Source organism: Sus scrofa, chromosome 12 (genome assembly GCF_000003025.6).
Source record: "Sus scrofa isolate TJ Tabasco breed Duroc chromosome 12, Sscrofa11.1, whole genome shotgun sequence".
Lineage (NCBI taxonomy): Eukaryota > Metazoa > Chordata > Mammalia > Artiodactyla > Suidae > Sus > Sus scrofa.
In genome coordinates, this window is record NC_010454.4 from 11,111,365 (window position 1) to 11,131,473 (window position 20,109).

Here is a 20,109-nt window from a genome sequence, read left to right on the forward strand (position 1 = left end):
TGGGTCTAAACCAGGGTTTCTCAGCCTTGGTGCTCTCGATGTTTGGGGTCTGATAATCTTTGTTGCAGGAACTATCCTGAGAATTGTGGAGTGTTTAGCAGTACCAAGCAGGGTTCTTCAGAACCAATAGGATACATACACACAGAGAGTGAGAGAGCTAGAGAAACGGTGGGAGGGAAGGGAGAGATTATTTTTAAGGAATTGGTTCACATGATTGTGGGGCATGACGAGTCTCAAATCTCTAGGGTGGAGTGGCAGGCTGGAAACTCAGGCAAGAGTTGAAGTTGCTTCTGGCTTTGCAGCTCTCAGGCTACTGACCATCCCAGGTCACCTTCATTAGATCAGGGGTTATAGTTATTTCAAGCTGGGTTTTCAGATCATTTTTCAGTCATTGATACGCATCTGTGATATTTCTTCATTCTCCTTTACTTTTATTTATTTATTTATTTTATTTATTTTGTTGTCTTTTCTAGGGTCGCAACCACGGCATAAGAAAGTTCCCAGGCTAGGGGTCTAATCGGAGCGGTAGCCACCAGCCTACACCAGAGCCACAGCAACGCAGGATCTGAGCCACGTGCGACCTACACCACAGCTCACAGCAATGCCTGTTCATTAACCCACTGAGTGAGGCCACCTCATGGTTCCTAGTCAGATTCGCTAACCTCTGAGCCACGGTGGGAACTCCTTAAATTGAAATTTTGAAGCATTTAACTTACCCTTTCCCATACTATTGGTTAATTTCTAGGTTTTTTGTTTGTTTTGTTTTTTTGCCATGCCTTTGGCATGTGTAAGTTCCCAGACCAAGCATTGAACCTACACCACAGCAGTGACAACACCAGATCCTCAACCCACTGAGCCACCAGGGAAATCTGTAACTGTTTGCCAGTGTATGTAACATGCCTGTACATACCCTAGGGAAAAATTTTACTTTGTCCCTGTGTTTAAATACCCTTGGAAATTTCCCAAAGTAGAAACACAGAAACCCTCCCCCCAATATTTCATGCCCCCTCCAAATCTGTTAGCGTAAGGAAAAAAAAATGTTTTATTTTGTATTACTTTTCTTACTGTTCATACTATTGACTATAACAAGTAATTATTATTGTGGTATATTAAATATTATTAAATAGGCTGGTAACATTAAATTGGTCTCTAAATTTATTGGCTTATTTCAAGATCACTCAAGTATTGTGATTTATCTTACATGGGTCAACAGAAATAAAAATTGCATTTGAATCTTCTTGTTTCCTGAACTAGATTTGTCATTTGACATATATGAGGGTCAGATTACTGCACTCCTTGGCCACAGTGGGACAGGAAAGAGTACATTGATGAATATTCTTTGTGGACTTTGCCCGCCTTCTGATGGTGAGAGTTCTCTGACTTAAAAACTCTTACTTTGTTTTATGAGTGTTATTAACAAAGGTATCATGGTATAATCATTTATCTTTGAAATATGTACTGATTAAACAATTTTTGTCAGTGATTTGGGATCAACCTCTGTGTCTATAATGTTTTCTCTATTAGCTTTTTTATTTTTATTCTTTAATAGAAAACAAAAATGATTCAGTCACATTTAATAAAGTAAAAGTCTAATCTGATTTCATCTACTTCTGTATCTAATTTCTCTGATGTTTTGTGTATGTTGGTTATTCCTCATTTTCAAGAAAGGATAAACCAGTAATTCATTGGAAATTAAATGAGGCCTGTAGACATTTCACTTGAGAAAATAAAGATTTCTAAGAATGCAACAGTAGTTCAAAAGGAGAGAAGGGTAAATGTCAGTACTATCTCCTAAAAAAATTTTAAGAGCAGTACCTCAAACATGTAATTGTTGTATGTGATTGCCCTGTAGGTGAGAATTCAGTATATCACCTCCATATTTCCACAGTAGCCAAATAAGTGTTGGCAGTACAATAACTATTTTAAGAAGGGACTGAATTTCCATGTATTGAATCTACACCTTTTAAAATGTAGTTTAGCTTTTAAAATTAATTTGGTTTTATTTCTTATCTCTGTGTCACTCTTTGATGAGAGGTATAACATCTTACATTCATATGAGAATTCATTGCCTTATGATTATGGGAATAATCTCCATGATGATTCTCTGTACATTAGCACATCGATTTAAGAGTTCTTAAGTAAAGTGGGATATATTAATATTCAGTTTCTAGAAGACAAAAGCTGGAATTTAGACTCTGATTTTCTTAAGGCCATACAGCTTGTTAGGGGTAAATTTTAAGTTCTTTGTTCTCCTCATCATTGCGTGATGCCTGGAAATGAAGGAAAATTGTTACTGGACATTAGGATAATTAGTGCACTGATAGGTAAGTATGTTTGTGTTAAGCTTCTGGTTCCTTGCTCTTTCCACTCCGTAATATGACCTGAAAATGAAGGGAAAGGAGATTGCAGTGTAAGTGGAAGAACGTCACCAGTAGGATGGAAATAAGGGTGTGTTTTACCTTCCAAATTTATATGAACTCTTACTTTATATGTCCATTACATATAACTAACAAATTATTACTACATATTAAAGCATATGTACTTTTTAATACTTATTATATTCATTATAAATACATATTTTGCTTTTAGGGTTTGCATCCATATATGGACACAGAGTCTCTGAAATAGATGAAATGTTTGAAGCAAGAAAGATGATTGGCATTTGTCCGCAGTTAGATATACACTTTGATGTTCTGACAGTAGAAGAAAACTTATCCATTTTGGCTTCAATCAAAGGAATACCAGCCAATAATGTAATACAAGAAGTATGTTATTTATATGGAAATCTTTACTTTTATTCCCTGTAAACTAATAACCTTTTGCAACAACTTGCATAATAAAAATATGCTTGAAAATCTAAATGTAAAAACCTGTTCTGAGCTGGTAAACAGGAAGTTATTACAAAGAATTAACCAGAACTGGGAGCAAAAGTTGTAGCACGTATGAAATAGTCCTCGTTTCAGCTGGAGGGTAACAGTCTCTCAGTAGAGTCATTTCTTTCTCTTTTCTTTTCACATCCATCCCCCTTCCCCCCACGCACATGTAGAGCCCTCATATTGATCCTGTCCCCGCAGAAGTGAAACAGACCCTTCTATCAGGAATCTTTCTCTGTCGTTTCAAAATTACACATAAATATATATTAAAATTAAATCTGTACTAAACATTTTTACAAGACCAGTACCCTAACCGCTGAGCTGTGGAGCCTAAAAGAGCTTCTGTTTTAAAAGCTGGTATTGAAATTGGAACACTCGGAGTTCCTGTTGTGGCTCAGCAGGTTAAGAACTCAGCAGTGCCCCTGAGGATGCAGCTTTGGATCCCTGGCCTCGCTCAGTGGGTTGGAGGATCTGACATAGGTTGTAGGTGTAGCTTGGATTCGGTGTTGCCATGGCTGTGGTGTAGGCTGCAGCTGCAGCTCCAATTCGACCCCCAGCCTGGGAACTTCCTTATGCCCCAGGTGTAGCCCTAAAAAGAAAAAAAATTGGAACACTTAAAAACTAACATGGGGGCATTCCTGTTGTGGCTCAATGGGTTGTCTCTGTGAGCATGTGGGTTCAATCCTTGGCCTCACTCTGTGAGTTAAGGACATGGTGTTGCTGCTAGCTGTGGTTGCAGCTCGGATCCAGGGTTGCCATGGCTGTGGCTGCTGCACCTCCAGTTCGATCCCTCCAGTTCGATTCCATATGCCGCAAGTGCAGCTGCAGAGGGGAGAGGAGGGGACTGGACCCTGATATTGGTAATTATATAGATCATGTGTTGTAAAAAATAAACATGATTCCTGTTTTACTTTTATAGGTACAGAGGGTTTTACTGGACTTAGACATGCAAGCTATCAAAGATAATCAGGCTAAAAAGTTAAGCGGTGGTCAAAAAAGAAAACTGTCTTTAGGAATTGCTGTTCTTGGGAATCCAAAGGTAAGCAAATATCAGTGTCGTTGATGAGGGAATTTTAAGTTATGTTGAGTGAAAAAGTGAGTTGTAGGAATATATATATATGTCTCCAGTATGTGAATTTTATACATACGTAAAGTATTATAGACATAACTGTAATAATGAGCTTTTAAAACTGAAGTCAGAGACGTACACACCATCTTTAAGATAACGGTCATCTCTAGGAAGGAATGAATAGGGCAGACTTCAGTTATATCTTTGAAAAAAGATCTGAAGAAAAAATAACGCATCACATTTCAATGGTGGCTATAAAAGATTTTGTTCTATTGTTCTCTTTAGTTCTCTCTGTATTTGTAATGGTTATAATAAAAATTTAAAAATTAGAGCAAAATCAAAGGAGTAGTTCAGTTTTTCACTGTTCTGTTGATTTGATTTTGTTTGTATCTCTTTGTGTTGTTCTTTGTACTGTAGAAAGTGCTTTGCACAGTGCTGGAAAGCTGCTAGGTGTGTGCCACACCATAGCTCATGGCAGTGCTGCTAGGTGTGTGCCACACCATAGCTGCTAGGTGTGTGCCACACCATAGCTCATGGCAGTGCTGTAGGAGCCCCCTCGGTCGCCACCATCCTGTCACATGTCCCTTGCTGCTGTAGCTTGGGGAGAACTCTGGGTTCTGGCTTTATCTTTTATTTTTTTTAGGTCTGCACCCACAGCATATGGAAGTTCACAGGCAAGGGGTCAAATTGGAGCTGCTTCTACTGGCCTGTGCCACACCCATAGCAATGCCAGGTCAGAGCAGCGTCTGTAACCTATACCACATCTCGGCAAAGCCTGATTCTTAACCCACTGAGCGAGGCCAGGGATCGAACCGGCATTCTCATGGATACTAGTCAGATTCGTTTCTGCTGAGCCATTGCAGAACTCTGGTTCTTAATGTATCTTAATTTATCTTCCTCCTAATCTCCCATCACCGTGGTTTTGAAATTATCAATAGTCTTAAATTGCTTCCCTGAACTGATACAGAACATAATTCTCTAACAAGCAATTGTTACATCTACAAAATTTAATTATTCAGGTAAAAGCAATATACTTAATATTTTATTTTTTAGTTTACCTAATTGTTGTTATGCTTACGCTTTGCTTATTACAGACATTAGTCTTTTAAAAGGAAACCAGGGGAAGTATTCATCTGCCAGACTCTTAGTTTTTCAAGTTTAGGCAAACTCACATGTGAATGGAAAACCCAGATCTAATGTATGTCTGATTGGATATAGTGACTAAATAGGGAGGCTTTGCAGTGTCCACATAAATATCATATACTTTCCCTGAGGATTCCCTGTCCGCCCCCCACCCCTTGTCACACAGATATTGTTGCTGGATGAACCTACAGCCGGAATGGACCCCTGTTCTCGTCATATTGTTTGGAATCTTCTGAAATACAGAAAATCTAATCGGGTGACAGTGTTTACTACTCATTTCATGGATGAAGCTGACATTCTTGCTGGTGAGATTGTTACTCTCTTTTTTTAAAGGATGAGGTTTGGGGCCAAATGGGAGACAGGCCATAGTCGTGCTAAACTCTGAGGAATACGTAGAGAAGTGGGGGGTTTCTCACAAAACTGTCACAGTTTTTAAACATTCACATGCTTTTGTGTTGGAATCCCCCTGACCACCCCAGGTCCCAGTAATTTGCCACAGAAGCTCAGAGGGCTCACCATAGCCACAGTCTAGGCGTGAGTTATTACAGGGAAAGCAGAGCCAACAAAGGGGAAAGGCACGTGAGACGAGGTCTGGGGAAACCAGATGCACCTGCAAGAGTCCTTTCCTGATGGAGCCCCACGGGATGCACTCAGTCTCTCCCTCGGTGCGTTGTTAGAGCCCCCTCGAGACGCCGCCTGCGCAGGAAGCTCTTCAGAGACTCAGTGTCCAAGGTTGTTATTGGGAGCTGGTCTTGTGGGACCTCTGCCTGGCAGGTCCCCAGTGCCAGCTGCCGAGCAGGGAGCCAGTGTTAAATACCATCTGCATTGTCCTGCCGCGTAGGCGCAGCGAGCCCCCCGTATCTGTCCTGGGGTGGTGAGCTCTCCCCTCTCCAGACCAGGTTTCCAGATGCCAGTCGGAACCAGCCTTGGCAGCAGGCCTTTCTAAGGTTGGCAGCCTCGGGCACACTATTAAACCCATTCACACATAAAAAGAATCCAATTTTAAGCCAGCCCATGATTTTTAGTAACCATGATAAGATCCAAGAGTTTGCCATTCCGGAGCAACCTCTAATAAAATCTGTTTATAACATAATCTAAGAATTTGGGCATGTCATTCATTTTTTATTTTAGTAGTATCTTTTTTTTAAAAAAATGAACTTTTTGTTTTTGTTGCTTTCTTGTAATTTTTACATTTGGTTATTAAGGAAATTATGAAAGTGCCCCTATTAGTACTAGTAAACCGTATAAGAAAAGCCTGAGATGTTTGGAGCAGTAGTAGGAAAGTGGAGTCTGGAGTTGGACGGCCGGGGTGACATATGCCTGGAGCTACTTTATTATCACCACTTGATAGCCATGGGAAACATGGGCAAACTGTGTATTTTCTCTTTGCCTCGATGTTCTCCTTGAAAAGGTGGGTGATGTTAATCCAATACCCTCCTCATAAGGTAGTTGTGATAATTGAACGAGCTAATAATACATTGGTGTCTCGGACAATAATCCATAAAATATAATGGCTAGTTATTAATGCTGTCACTAACCTTAAAATTGAAATGCAAATCTCTTTTTGCAGATAGGAAAGCTGTCATATCACAAGGAATGTTAAAGTGTGTTGGTTCTTCAATTTTTCTCAAAAGTAAATGGGGGATTGGCTACCGCCTCAGGTACTGTTCCTTCTTTATTGACTTGTTCTTATTATACTAATCTGTTGTTACTATTTTTAGGGTTTGCCATAATGTGCTTTGGCCACTTTTCATGACACTGTAACTTAAAGCATTCAGAATTTACTTTTGGTTGTTTACTGATTAATCATAGAAAATTATGATATTTGGTTTTCTTCAGCATGTACATAGACAGGTACTGTGCCACGGAATCACTTTCTTCTCTGGTTAAACAACATATACCTGCAGCTACTTTATTACAGCAGAATGACCAACAGCTTGTGTACAGTTTGCCTTTCAAGGACATGGACAAATTTTCAGGTATGCCCTAAATTCAATTTCTTGATTGCTGAACCAGGATCTTGCATTGGGAATGAGTTTTCTTAATTTACTTTGTTTATTTTTCTATGTAATATTTACAAGTTCCCTGGTAGCCAGAGTTCATATTCCATTTCTGATTTATTTTGCTTTTGAAAATCAGAAATTCTGGAAAAAAAAATCAGAAATTCTGTAAGCTAACATGTTTCTTTTTTTTAATAAATGATATGCAAGAAACTGCAATTAATACATTAACTTACATAAATAATTGTTTGCATTGTTGTCAAGAAAGAAAGAAATTGGAATTCCCTGGTGGCCTAGCAGTTAAGGATTGTCATTGCTGTGGTGCGAGTTTGATCCTTGGAAGAAGTTGCTCCCTTTGCAGGCCTCCTGGGAATAGGAATGTAAATATACATGTACACACACACACAAATGAGTATACACACACACACACAAATGAGTATACACACACACACAAATGAGTATACACACACACACAAATGAGTATACACACACACACAAATGAGTATACACACACACACATATATACATACACACATGTATAGTCGTCTGTATGTCTTCCAAGTTCTTTTCCAGTTTCATAATTTCATAATGAATCACATTATTACATGGTAAACTTTTGGATTATTTTATTCACGGCATTAGTTTTCTTCTTGATGAGGAACTCAAACTCAGTATTCTTTATTTGTTTAGGGATCTCTCTCTCTCTCTCTCTTTTTTGGTCTCTTTTAGGGCTGCACCTGTGGCCTATGGAAGTTCCCAGGCTAGGGGTCGAATCAGAGCTATAGCTGCCAGCCTACACCACAGCCATAGCAATGCTAGATCTGAGCTCCATCTATGACCTACACCATAGCTCACCTTAACGCACTGAGCAGGGCCAAGGATTGAACGCGTGTCCTCCACGTGGATACGAGTCAGATTTGTTACCTCTGTGCTACAACAGGAACTCCTTTTTAGGGAGCTCTCAATAATCAAAAGGAATTAAATGTATTGTAGATACGTTGTGCAGAATTCCCATAATATTCCTGTAATGAGATAGAAATTTTCTGTTGGTTTAATTGGTTTCTTTTAAGAAAAAGGAATCATTAATTAACTGAATTGAAGTGCTCGTGTCAGCTTAATGTACTCTGCCTATAATTTCTGTCTATAAAATATTTCTTAGTTTTAATTTATGTTATGATACATATTTAATAGGTATATCTCCTTAAACATTCATTGAGGTTTTTTTAGCTATTTCTAAGAATGTTAAAGGGGTCCTGAGACCAAAAAGTTGAAGAACCACTGTGCTAGCAGAGTAAATTTGGTCATATCCTATTTTTAAAGGATATTTTAGAAAAATTCATGGGAGTATGGTTAACTACACAACATTCTTTAATTTTTTTTTCTTTTAGGTTTATTTTCTGCTCTAGACGCTCATTCAAATTTGGGTGTCATTTCTTATGGTGTTTCCATGACGACTTTGGAAGACGTATTCTTGAAGCTAGAAGTTGAAGCAGAAATCGACCAAGCCGGTAAAAACAAAACTAACAAAACATGTTAGGCAGTGAACCAGACAGATGGTGAACAAGATAAATAATTGTACCAGCCTGTGACATTTAGATTTGGGGGAAGAAAGGATAGAAATAAACAGGTGAAGAAGTAGTTCAGGTATGTACTGATAGTGAGAGGCATTATGCAGGAAGTAGGGGGTGGTCTTGGGAGGCAGGTAGCTGAGATTGTATCTCAGGGAGGACCTTGTTGAGGTGATATTTAAAGTGAGACCCAGATGGCAGGAAAAATAAGATTGTACTGCAGAGCCTTCCAAACAAAGGGAGTTGGTACTACAGAGGTGTTGACTGAGGAACGAGTTGGATGTTTTTGATGACAGAACACAGGCCACCATGGAGAGCCAAGGAGAGGGCAGTGGTAGTGAGGTCAGAGGTGTGGACAGGGGGCCGCCTCATGTTTAGTCTTTGAATATCTGGGAAAGAGTTCAGTTTGTTTTCTTAGTATGATGTGAAGGTATCGGAGAGATTGAAAGCAAAGGAGTAACATGATCTGATTTGCATTTTTAAAAAATGCATTCTGGTTGTTGAATGATGAGTGGACTATAGAGGAAGATTGGAGGCAGGAAGATTAGTTAGGAAACAATTACAGTTCATCTTAAACTAGGATGATTGTGAAAATAGGGAAACGTGAATAGACTGGGGTTGTGTTAGGGGTACTTGCTGATGGATTAGAGTTAGGGGTTGGGGAAGGGAGGAGTCAAGAATCATTGCTGGAGTTCCCGTCGTGGCGCAGTGGTTAATGAATCAGACTAGGAACCATGAGGTTGCGGGTTCGGTCCCTGCAGCCCAAGAAATGGCAAAAAGACAAAAAAAAAAAAAAAAAAAAAAAGAAAAAGTGAGTGGAAGAAACCCTTTTTAGGATGGAAGTTTAGCAAGACAGTTGTGTTGATGGGTCAGGAGAGCAAAGGAAGCGGGGATGTCTCTCTCAGGCATGGAGGAAAGTCAGGTTCACGATGAGGATGTGGTATCCAAATGAAGTTAGCGAAGGAAAGTTCACGTAAGAATTTTGGATCTCATACACGTGGAGAGATATCTTAAATTTGGGCATCTATCCAGCTTGATGAAATTGAGTAGAGATAAATGTACAGGAATAGAAGAAATAAAGGAAGTCAGAGGTCAGGATGTAGCCTGTGTCATCAGTGATTATGTTTGAAGTCCTGGGGATGGTGGAGGAGAATTAGATGGTGTGTGTGTCCTGTTATTTTGAGATATATGAAGTGGTTTCTAGAAATGTTTGGTTTGTGGGAATAAAGGTGAGAAGGGTGTGTTCTTTTGCGGTATTATTAGCCTTTTTTGTATCTTATCTATTTCTGACCTTTACCCAAAATAAATTTACCTCTAATATCAGCCCACTTTCAGTTTGACCAATTTTAATAGTTTTAATTAATTAATTAATTTTTGGTCTTAATTTTTTTTTAGGGCACACCTGCAGCATATGAAGGTTTCCAGGCTAGGGGTCGAATCAGAGCTATAGCCAGTGGCCTACACCACAGCCACAGCAACACCAGATCCTTAACTCACTGAGCAAGGCCAAGGATCAAACCTGCATCCTCATGGATACTAGTCTGATTCGTTTCCACTGAGCCACGGCAGGAACTCCAGTAGTTTTATTTTTTAAAGCTTAGTACCTGCCAAATTCTGTAGATGGCAAATTCATGCTCACTGAGTACCACGAATGTGATTTATAGCATTTTAGCACCCCCTTTTAGGTTGATTAGTCCACTGTATCAGGGAAGAGAGAGAGACATTAGACTGTTTATCTAGTGAATTATTCTGACTCTTGAGGTGGTGGGAAGCCAGGACAACCAGGTTGTACCTAAATATTATTTTATGTATTGTTCTGCTACACTCTTAAAATTTTTAATGTTCACTTTTTAAAAAAATTTATCTCAAGTCCTTCTTCATACTGCCGCCAGTTTTCATCTCTTCAACTGAACCACTGTTATGAAAATAACAAATCTTGAATTCTGTCCCCATGGAGTTGTTTTGTCTGGTTTTTGTCTGGTGGAACCCATCACACAGCATGTGTCTTTTACTTACATATATTCTGGTTTCCTTTACTTAATGCAGTGTTTGTAAGGTCACCCTCCTATAGTGTAGAGCCATCTGTTCACTTCCACTCTTTTACACTGTTCTATTACAGGGATGTGTAATGACTGACTGACTCATTCACCTGAGGATGGACTTATTTAGTCACTCACCTGTTTGGGTTCTTTCCAGCGTAAGGGTATTTGATCAGGCACTAGCTAAGACTATCCTTGTACATATGAACTTCTGTTCATATCTCCGTTGGATTTATCCCTTATAGAAAATTCCTGGGTCGTAAGCTGTGCACACGTTCAGTTTCGATAATGTCGCCAAAGTTCCCGTCAGCTCCCCTTGTCTCCTCGCACTGCCAGATGTGTCCTGCTTTGAAATATACATGCTTCACAAAGGTTGTCATCTTTTTTAGAAACATATCATACTTTTCTGTTGTTTTGTTTTGGCCAATAGATTATAGTGTATTTACTCAGCAGCCACCAGAGGAAGAATTGGATTCAAAATCTTTTGATGAAATGGAGCAGAGCTTGCTTATTCTTTCCGAAACCAAGGCTTCCCTGGTGAGCACCATGAGCCTCTGGAAACAGCAGGTGTGCACAATGGCCAAGTTTCATCTCCTCACCTTGAAACGTGAAAGCAAATCCGTGAGATCAGTGTAAGTACCATCACTCTTCTGCCGGATGCGTCGTTTTTTTAAGGATACAAACCGGACTTAGCACCTTCATCTTTAAAATGTAGATATATATAAGTAATCTATGTGGTTTTGAAAGAGTAAAACAGTAATTTCACAGTGTCAGAGAAAAAAAATTTATGGCTACGAGTAATTTCATTGAATACCATAAGAGCCTTACTCTTTTTTAAAACTAGAATTTTTTGGGTCTCATTTATAACTTGAGAGAGTGACAAATAATATTCTCGAATTGTATAATTTTTGAATTACTGTCATTGAATTTAAATTTTATTTTGCATTTATATTTTTCACAATGGTTTTACCTCTATTTCTAATATTTTTTAGCATTTTTTTTATGAACAGCAGTAAGAGTGAGTTTTATCTTTATTTATCAGATGAAGAAACAGATGTAAAGAAGGGTTTGTAAAGAGGGTAGAACTGGGATCAAAATGATGTCTTTTTCCACTTAGCCGTGCCGTGTCAGTTGGGTTCCCATGTGTTGCCAGGCATTGAATTACTCAGAAATAACATGACATACTTGTTAAATCCAAAATAGGAGTAGAGATAAATCTTACTCACCCAAGAATAAGAGTTTTGTTGTATGTTTGAAATATGCTGAATTCATTTTTTTTGCCCCCATTTATTCACTCTCAAAGAAATGTCAAGTATCTGATTTATTCATGTGTCATCATTAGTAAAAGAAAAATATTTCATGTTTTCAGTTTATTTAGCTGAATACTACTTTCATAAAATACTTCCTGAAAAACAATAGAAGTATCTCAGTTCTGGCTGCTGTAACAAAGTAACACAGACTGGGTGACTTGAACAACAGAAGTTTCTTTGTGTCACGATCTTGCTGTGCCCACAAGACCCCCTTGTGCTCACAGGAAGAGAGGCAGAGAAGAAGCTCTCTGGTGCCCCTTCTTCCAAGGGCGCTAATCCCCCCGTGAGGTCCCTACCCTCCTGACCTCATCTAACCTTCATTTCCTCCTGAAGACCTCATCTTCAAATACCATCACTTTTGGGGGTTAGGGCTTCAGGGTCTGAATTTGGGAGGAGGGTGGCAGACATTCCGTCCACAACAGAAAGAGTTCTGTGGCCAAATAGGTGTTTTACCTTCTATGCATTTAAAAAATATTGCACCTTATATTTCCTCTCTTAAAGAATGCGGGTAAATACACATTCTTTAATACACATGAGAGATTTTACAGTAAAGACATTTCAGCTTTAATTTGGAGTTTCCAAATATTTTTTAACCATGAACTTTCTTTTTAATCTAAAACACCTATTAACTTATATGGCATTAGGGTTCAATGCAGTATGCTTTTGGCAGTGTTGATTTAGGTCTGCTTACAACAATTTAAGAATAACAAAATTATAGGGTTTCTGAAAATTATAAAACGCTAAAGTGTGGTGATCTAAGCTCTACCCACCTGTTGTGACACCTGCCACAAATAATGTAGAGATATTTTGCAGGCTAAGATAGAAGGTTATCTGTCTTCCAAATAGAAGAGCCTTTTGTTTGTCTTCCTTTTTCCTTTTTTGCTTTTTAGGGCTGTATGTGCACCATGTGGGCGTTCCTAGGCTAGGGGCTGAATCGGAGCTGCAGCTGCTGGCCTACACCACAGCCACAGCAAGGCCAGTTCTGAGCCGCATCTGTGACCTATACCACAGCTCATGGTAATGCCAGATCCTTAACCCACTGAGGGAGGCCAGGGATTGAACCCACATCCTTATGGACTAATTGGGTTTGTTACTGCTGAACCACAACGGGAACTCCCTAAAAGGGCATTTTGAATGAGGAATAAAATTATGTTCGGGACCAGCTGGCAGTGATGATCCTTATAACTGACTAGTTTATCTCTGCTTCTAGAGGAGACATGGGAATTGACAAGGTTAGGATGCACTTTCAAAGATACCATTCTTAGTTTCACTGTATTCTTATTTTCCTCACTGTACCTAAAATACTTTTGTGTCATCTGTTTTCTAAAATATTTGGAGAATAAATAGGGTAGAGGTAGGACAGGAAATAGTTCCTTCAGGAGAATAGAGATGTAAATGTGACATAATGTCCACTTATTAAAAAGTTATAAACTGCAGGTTTATATGCCTCATAAAAATTTCATGGTGGCTCTAATATAAAATATATAACTTTGAATGTTATCATTGATCATTGGCTTTCTTTCCAATATTGTGAGGAGACCATTTTGGAGAGTAGAAGAAATTCTACTCCCCCGTGCTACTTTTTGAATTTTTTTTCTTCCTTTCTTCCTTCCTCCCTCCCTCCCTTTTGCCTCGACCTTGGCGCTCCCATGGCATATGGAAGTTCCTGGGCCAGGGATTGAATCCAAGCTGCAGCTGCAGTAGTGCCAGATCCTTTAACCCACTGCACCAGGCCAGGGGTTGAACCTGTACCTCTGCAGAGACCTGAACCACTGCATTTGGATTCTTAACTCACTGCACCACAGTGGGAACTCCTTAATGAGTACTTTTTAACTGTTGCATGAAGGAAGTTTTTTTTGGTAGATTTACTTATTAATATGCCTTGAACTGTATTATTTTTTTTCCCTTTCAGGTTGCTTCTCCTTTTAATTTTTTTCGCAGTTCAGATTTTTATGTTTTTGGTGCATCATTCTTTTAAAAATGCTGTGGTTCCCATCAAACTTGTTCCAGACTTATACTTCCTGAGACCTGGAGATAAACCTGATAGATACAAAACAAGTCTGCTTCTTCAAAATTCTACTGGTGAGAGTGTGTGAAGGTCTGTGAATGTGTGTTGGTTGGGGCTTGGGGCGAGGGTAGATAGAGGTCAGAGATTTGGATTTTAGAAATATGTGTAAGCTAAAGGCATGGTCTGTGTACACAAACCTAAATTAAATAAAACTCTTTGATGCTGAGTAATGTATTACAGGAGTGAAATTTTGGTTTAAGTGAAGATGGTAGTTTCAGAAATATTCTGATTTATACTGTTTATAATCATAAAATTTCTTTTTTTTTTTTTTTTTTTTTTGTCTTTTTAGGGCCCCACCCACAGCATATGGAAATTCCCAGGCTAGGGGTCTAATTGGAACTGTAGCCGCTGGCCTGTGCTGGAGCCACAGCAACACCAGATCCGAACCACATCTGTGGCCTACACCATAGCTCACAGCAGTGCCAGATCCTCAACCCACTGAGCAAGGCCAGGGATCGAACCCACAACCTCGTGGTTCCTAGTCTGGTTCGTTTCTGCTGCGCCATGATAGGAACTCCTCATAAAATTTCTATTTTAAGAGTGACAACATTATTCTCAGAGCAGCATGTTTCATCTCAAAGTTTATGATAAGCAAAATAAACTTCAGAAATTGCAAAACCCTCTTTAAAGTGACAGCATATACTATTTATGCAGTTATATATCTTAATGTGAGTGTTTAAACAATTCTTAACGACCACCTAAAAAATTAGAATTAAGGACAATTCTAATTAGATGTAAATATCTGTAATCAAATACATTAAATTTGTAATGGATATTTTTTGATTTGCTATTGATTATTCTTTTTACATAATTATCAGATATGGGGAAAAAGTTAAACATACGGCTTTGAGCAGAGCTCAGAATAAATTTTTAAAAACCTGATAGATTTTGATTTTTACATTAAAAGCTAATTCCAAATTTTACATGAATTAAATGTTTCTCTAACATCTCCCATCTGCATAGATAGTTTGTACCCCCACGGTTCTTGAAGAGAAAATTAAAGTTAGCTAACGCTGGCAAATTTATGGTAAAACAAAAGCAGCTTCATTTGCTGGTCTTGCTGAAATATATCGGAAAGTCGTATCTCGTATAACCCTTTCTATACTCACAAATTCTTTGGGGTTTAACATTTCCCAGCCCTTCACCTATGTTCTCATATCTTTCCTCTTTGATTTGCTATTAACTGAAAAGCTTTGCCCAGTGTTAAAATAATAGTCATGGTTAGGGACCATTACAGATGGCTGTTAAAATCATCACTCTTAAATTCTCGCTCTCAGTTTGTGATACAACCTTTACTCTTTTGGTGGAAGAATGTCCTTAGTGATAGAAGACACTTTTGAATAGAGAATATGTTTTTCAATTTATTTCTTTCATTAGGATTCTTATTTTGGTTTCAATGTACATTCCATGTTGCTGAAAAATAGTATCCAGGGAGCCTTGCACTCTGATATTGTGACTTCTTTTTCATGTTTGGGGAATTGTATATGGATCTCAAGAAGTTCTGCTTTGAGTTCCCGCTCACTGATCTGCAGAAATTCTAGTATTTTCAAAGTTTGGTCCCATCTGGTGTGTGTGTGTGTGTGTATGTGTGTGTGTGTTTTAGTATTTCTGAATTGCTTGCATATCTGTCCATCTCATATTTTCCTAGGCCTTTTGTTGGTTCTAAAGGCACATTTCCTTTGGGAATCGCTGGGCTGTGTGTGTACATCTTGGGTGGTGTCTTACCCTCCCCACAAAGCTCCTTCAGTTACAACAGAGCTTCCTTTGCAGGAGGGCAGGGCCGCTCCGGCATCTGGGGGAGGACAGATCAGCAGGGCCCAGGAGGAGGGGTGGGTGTCATGTCACTAAGAGCACCCTCACGTTTGGTGCCGGGTCTAAGCCCCCCAGCCGTACTGTTCACTTGCTGATAGTGTCTTCCTCTGTTGGGTTTTGATTTCCGTCAAAGCCACACTGTCCTTCCTCAGATCCTGGCTTTGATGGTGATAGACAGGGAACCGTTTCCACTCACCAGACGAGATGGTATAGATTTAGATCTCAGACAGGCTCCAGGCAACCCAGACAATATAGACTGGTTATGTGTTTATAATACTTTAAGGTAGTTAAGGCAGTTGACATTTATAAGATTTGTCTGTTCAAAGTTCAAGGCACATAGAAATCCTCCCAGGAGAGATGTTATCTAGTCCACAGCCTGGCTTCTGCCTTTCTGAGCCTGGCAGGTTACCTTGTTACATAAATTGCCAGGTAGGTTAAAAAAATATTTTTGGAAAGTATAGTTGTTTTACAGTGTTCTGTCAATTTCTGCTGTACAGCATAGTGACCCAGTCATACATATATTCACATTCCCTTTCTTATATTATCTCCCATCATGGTCTATCCCAAGAGGCTGGATAGAGTTCCCTGTGTTGTACAGCAGGACCTCATTGCTTATCCATTCTTTTTTTTTTTTTTTTTTTTTTTTTGTCTTTTTGCTATTTCTTGGGCCACTTCCGTGGCAGGTGGAGGTTCCCAGGCTAGGGGTCGAATCAGAGCTGTAGCCACCGGCCTACACCAGAGCCACAGCAACACAGGATCCCAGCCGCATCTGCAACCCACACCGCAGCTCACGGCAACGCCGGATCGTTAACCCACTGAGCAAGGGCAGGGACTGAACCCGCAACCTCATGGATCCACTGCGCCACGACGGGAACTCCGCTTATCCATTCTTAAAGTAATAGTTCGCAGCCAGGTAGATTTTTATTCTCACCATTTAACCACCTTTCGTGTGTGTATTACAGGTAAACTTTCAAAGTGAGGAATATTAAGAGCAGCAATTCCAGCTAAAATTTGCACAGTCACTGTGTGTCAGGTTCTGTTCTAAGGCCTGGGTTTGCATTGACTTGGATTTGAATGCGGGCTGACTGGTCCCAGAGCCAGTGTTCATTATCATGTCTTAGCTCATGAAGATAAAACATTTCTCTAAAAAGGGAGCTCTTTCCAGTGTTATTAAAAGGCTGTGTCTGTTCCTCATTTAAGCTGATCCTTTATTATTTGCTTATTTTCTAACGCCAGACTCGGATATCAGTGATCTCATTAGCTTTTTCACAAGCCAGAACATAATGGTGGAGATGTTTAATGACAGCGACTACCTGTCTGCTGCTCCCCACAGCGCAGCTTTCAACGTGATGCAGTCAGAAAAGGTAAGAGTGACCTGCGCCAGTGAATACTCACCTGAAGCCTGTAAAAGATGAAGATATTTCCTCTAAAATTAATCGTTTGCTGATCTGACATTATTAGTTGGAAATTAAAATTTACTTTTGGAAATAGCAAGCTGTGTTACTTATGATATATTTTATGTCCTGGTGGAGGACCCATATATAAAGCTATGAGGAGCTTAATTACATTTATGGGGTTTTTTTGTTTGTTTAAAATATCAAACATCTAGATCCCAAACCAGATTATTTTTATCTATCAGTGAGTATTATTTCTGTGATTTGTTGGACCAGTTTTCAGTATAGTTACTGAGAATTAACTCAGTTGCTCACCAACTTGTACCAAAAGCTTGGTACATAGCAGTCATGTACCATTCATTTATATTTACATAAAATATGTAATAACTCTTCAATTTTTTTGATTCGCAGGACTATGTTTTTACAGCTGTTTTCAACAGCACTATGGTTTATTCTTTACCTGTATTGATGAATATCATTAGTAACTACTATCTTTATCATTTAAATGTGACAGAAAGCATTCAAGTCTGGAACACCCCATTCATTCAGGTAAACAGACTTTAAATACTTGCTGTACAGTGGGAAAAAAATATATATATATATATACATGTGTGTGTGTGTTTAAAATAACTATAAAAGCCACGTGGTGATAGCAAACGAAATCTGAAGATGTTCATCTTGTGATATCTCCTCGTCTTAAAACTTGGGTTGGGGATGGTTCGTATTCTGGGTTTAAGAGCCTCTAGTATGACTTTGCTTCAGGCTCAAGGAGGTCCTGTCTTGGTACTGATATTTTTGTAAAGGATGAGTCTTTTTTATATTAGTCATAGAAGAACAATTTAGGTAATTAAAAATGGATATTGGCAGCCAAAATCTACATACTGGATATTGAACCTTGCGAAGGCACCCAGTCTTATTCTCCTGAGATAGGACTGTTGGACTATGGATATGAACGTTCACTTGAGTTTCTAAAAGAATATTCAACATTTTTCTCTCCACCCTAATAATGCTTTTCATCTCTTGAAAAATGATTAGACAGATACCTTTCTGTAATAGTGTATCCTGTTTTCTGTTGCCATACTGTTTTTTTTAATAGCTTTATTGAGAGGTACTTTTTGTACCCCATCTACCTCACCTGTGTAAAGTGTACAATTGAGTGGTTTTTTATTATGTTCATAGAGTTTTGCAACTCTCACTGCAGTCCGTTTTATATTTCATCACTCCCCCAAGAAACCTTTGTACCTCTCAGTTCGTCACCCCCATTTCCCCTCAGCACCCCCACTCCAGTCAGCCACTAATCTACTTTCTATCTTTATGGCTACTTGATCCACATCCAGATTTTTTTTCAGTGTGCTATGATCTTTTGCCCTCTTTAACTGGAAATCACATCAAGATTAACCAGACATGGGAACAAAGTTGGAATTTTAAAAGGAGCACTGGCACCTGGGTGGGGAAGGATTTCTGTGGGGGAAATTGTCGTGGAGGAGGAGGAAGAAAATTAGAGAAATCAGATCAGATGTTCTTTTACTGAATGGTTTAGATGAGAAGAGATGAGCATCTGGTTTAATGCAGTGGCACTAACCACAGTGAGAGAGGGACAAGATGTTAAAATATGTGACATGCTTTATCACTGATGCTTTTGTGAGGTAAGGAGAAGAAAGTATCGTATTTCTTACATTTTGAGGTAAAGTGGTGCATAGTAGTATCACCTACCAGTTCCGAGAATGTAGGCGGAAGAGAGATTTTGGCTTTGTTTTGGTGGAATGGAGATCCTGAGTTCTGTTTTGAGCCTGTGGAGTTACTGATCATCCTCGTGGCATGTGCCCGATGGTCATGGAGTGGGCATTTGAGTGTATGACTCTGGAGAGATTTCTGGACAGGAAATAAATATTTGTGAGTCATCTGAGCACAAGTGATATTGAAATCATGGAAGTGGTAGCACATCTCTTGTGATTTTTTTTGTTGTTGCTGGGGTGAAATAGTTCATTCCTCCAGAAAATAAGCAACCACTACCCAAATACTTCAAACATTAGTATCCTGTCACACTTTTTCTCATTTATTATAACTTTAATGATACAGTTGAAACATCCAGCTTGTTCGTCCCAGTCCTGTCTCCTCATCTCCTCCATGAAGTAACCATAGTTCAAAATGTATAATTCCTATACATGTTTTTAGGGTGTTGTTACTGCATTTGCATGTATCTTTATTACAAAAGATCTTGCGACAGTATGTTTTCCCTCAGACACTGACATGTCACCATACCATTTTTCAAAACCAGACGGAAAGAAATGAGATTTCTTAGAACTCACTATTGATAGGTATCATCTTATTTATATTCCACCCCTGCCCTCATGATCACATTCAGTGTAATTGAATCCAACTGTGATCTCATTAACCTCCACTTCTTGTACTACTCAGCTTATGTAATTGTTGGTTCTCTCTAGGTCTTCCACTGTAAGGGACCAGAGTTTGAATCAAATTGTACAATATCATTTGGTGTGAATTAAGAAATTGGCTTTATTGCCAAAAACTCAGATGGCCAGGGCCAGCCAGATGCACCCTGCTCCCACATCCTCCTGTGACTGGGAGAGGTGTGTGTGTGCATCCTAGGGCCGGGGTCTGCTTGAGTACCTTCCCTGTCCCGTGTGTATGTTGTCTACACAGCAAGTATAAGAAAATGGCCTTGTTGAGGGTGCTTCTGGGTAACTTGCATTTGGGGCACCAGCTTTTTACTAGATTGTGGGGAAAAGTTTGCGGTATGGGCCCGGATCTATGGGCCTGTGGGAGTTATAGTTCCCCCTACCACTGGGAATAAGAAGTTCCTAGTCCCATA

General features: G+C 39.2%; 1 protein-coding gene across 12 annotated transcripts in view; it reads left to right on the top strand.

The window, feature by feature from the left end:
- ABCA5 (ATP binding cassette subfamily A member 5) overlaps nucleotides 1-20,109 on the top strand; it is a 134,225-nt gene that overhangs the window by 92,673 nt on the left and 21,443 nt on the right. For all 12 annotated transcript variants that reach the window (XM_021068102.1, XM_021068103.1, XM_021068105.1 and 9 more), the window contains 11 exons: nucleotides 1,255-1,365; nucleotides 2,590-2,765; nucleotides 3,793-3,912; nucleotides 5,252-5,390; nucleotides 6,656-6,746; nucleotides 6,925-7,064; nucleotides 8,474-8,593; nucleotides 11,123-11,324; nucleotides 13,915-14,084; nucleotides 17,119-17,246; nucleotides 17,688-17,825. In XM_021068102.1, coding sequence (XP_020923761.1) covers nucleotides 1,255-1,365; nucleotides 2,590-2,765; nucleotides 3,793-3,912; nucleotides 5,252-5,390; nucleotides 6,656-6,746; nucleotides 6,925-7,064; nucleotides 8,474-8,593; nucleotides 11,123-11,324; nucleotides 13,915-14,084; nucleotides 17,119-17,246; nucleotides 17,688-17,825 — 1,535 coding nt within the window. The remainder of the gene's footprint in view (nucleotides 1-1,254; nucleotides 1,366-2,589; nucleotides 2,766-3,792; nucleotides 3,913-5,251; nucleotides 5,391-6,655; nucleotides 6,747-6,924; nucleotides 7,065-8,473; nucleotides 8,594-11,122; nucleotides 11,325-13,914; nucleotides 14,085-17,118; nucleotides 17,247-17,687; nucleotides 17,826-20,109) is intronic.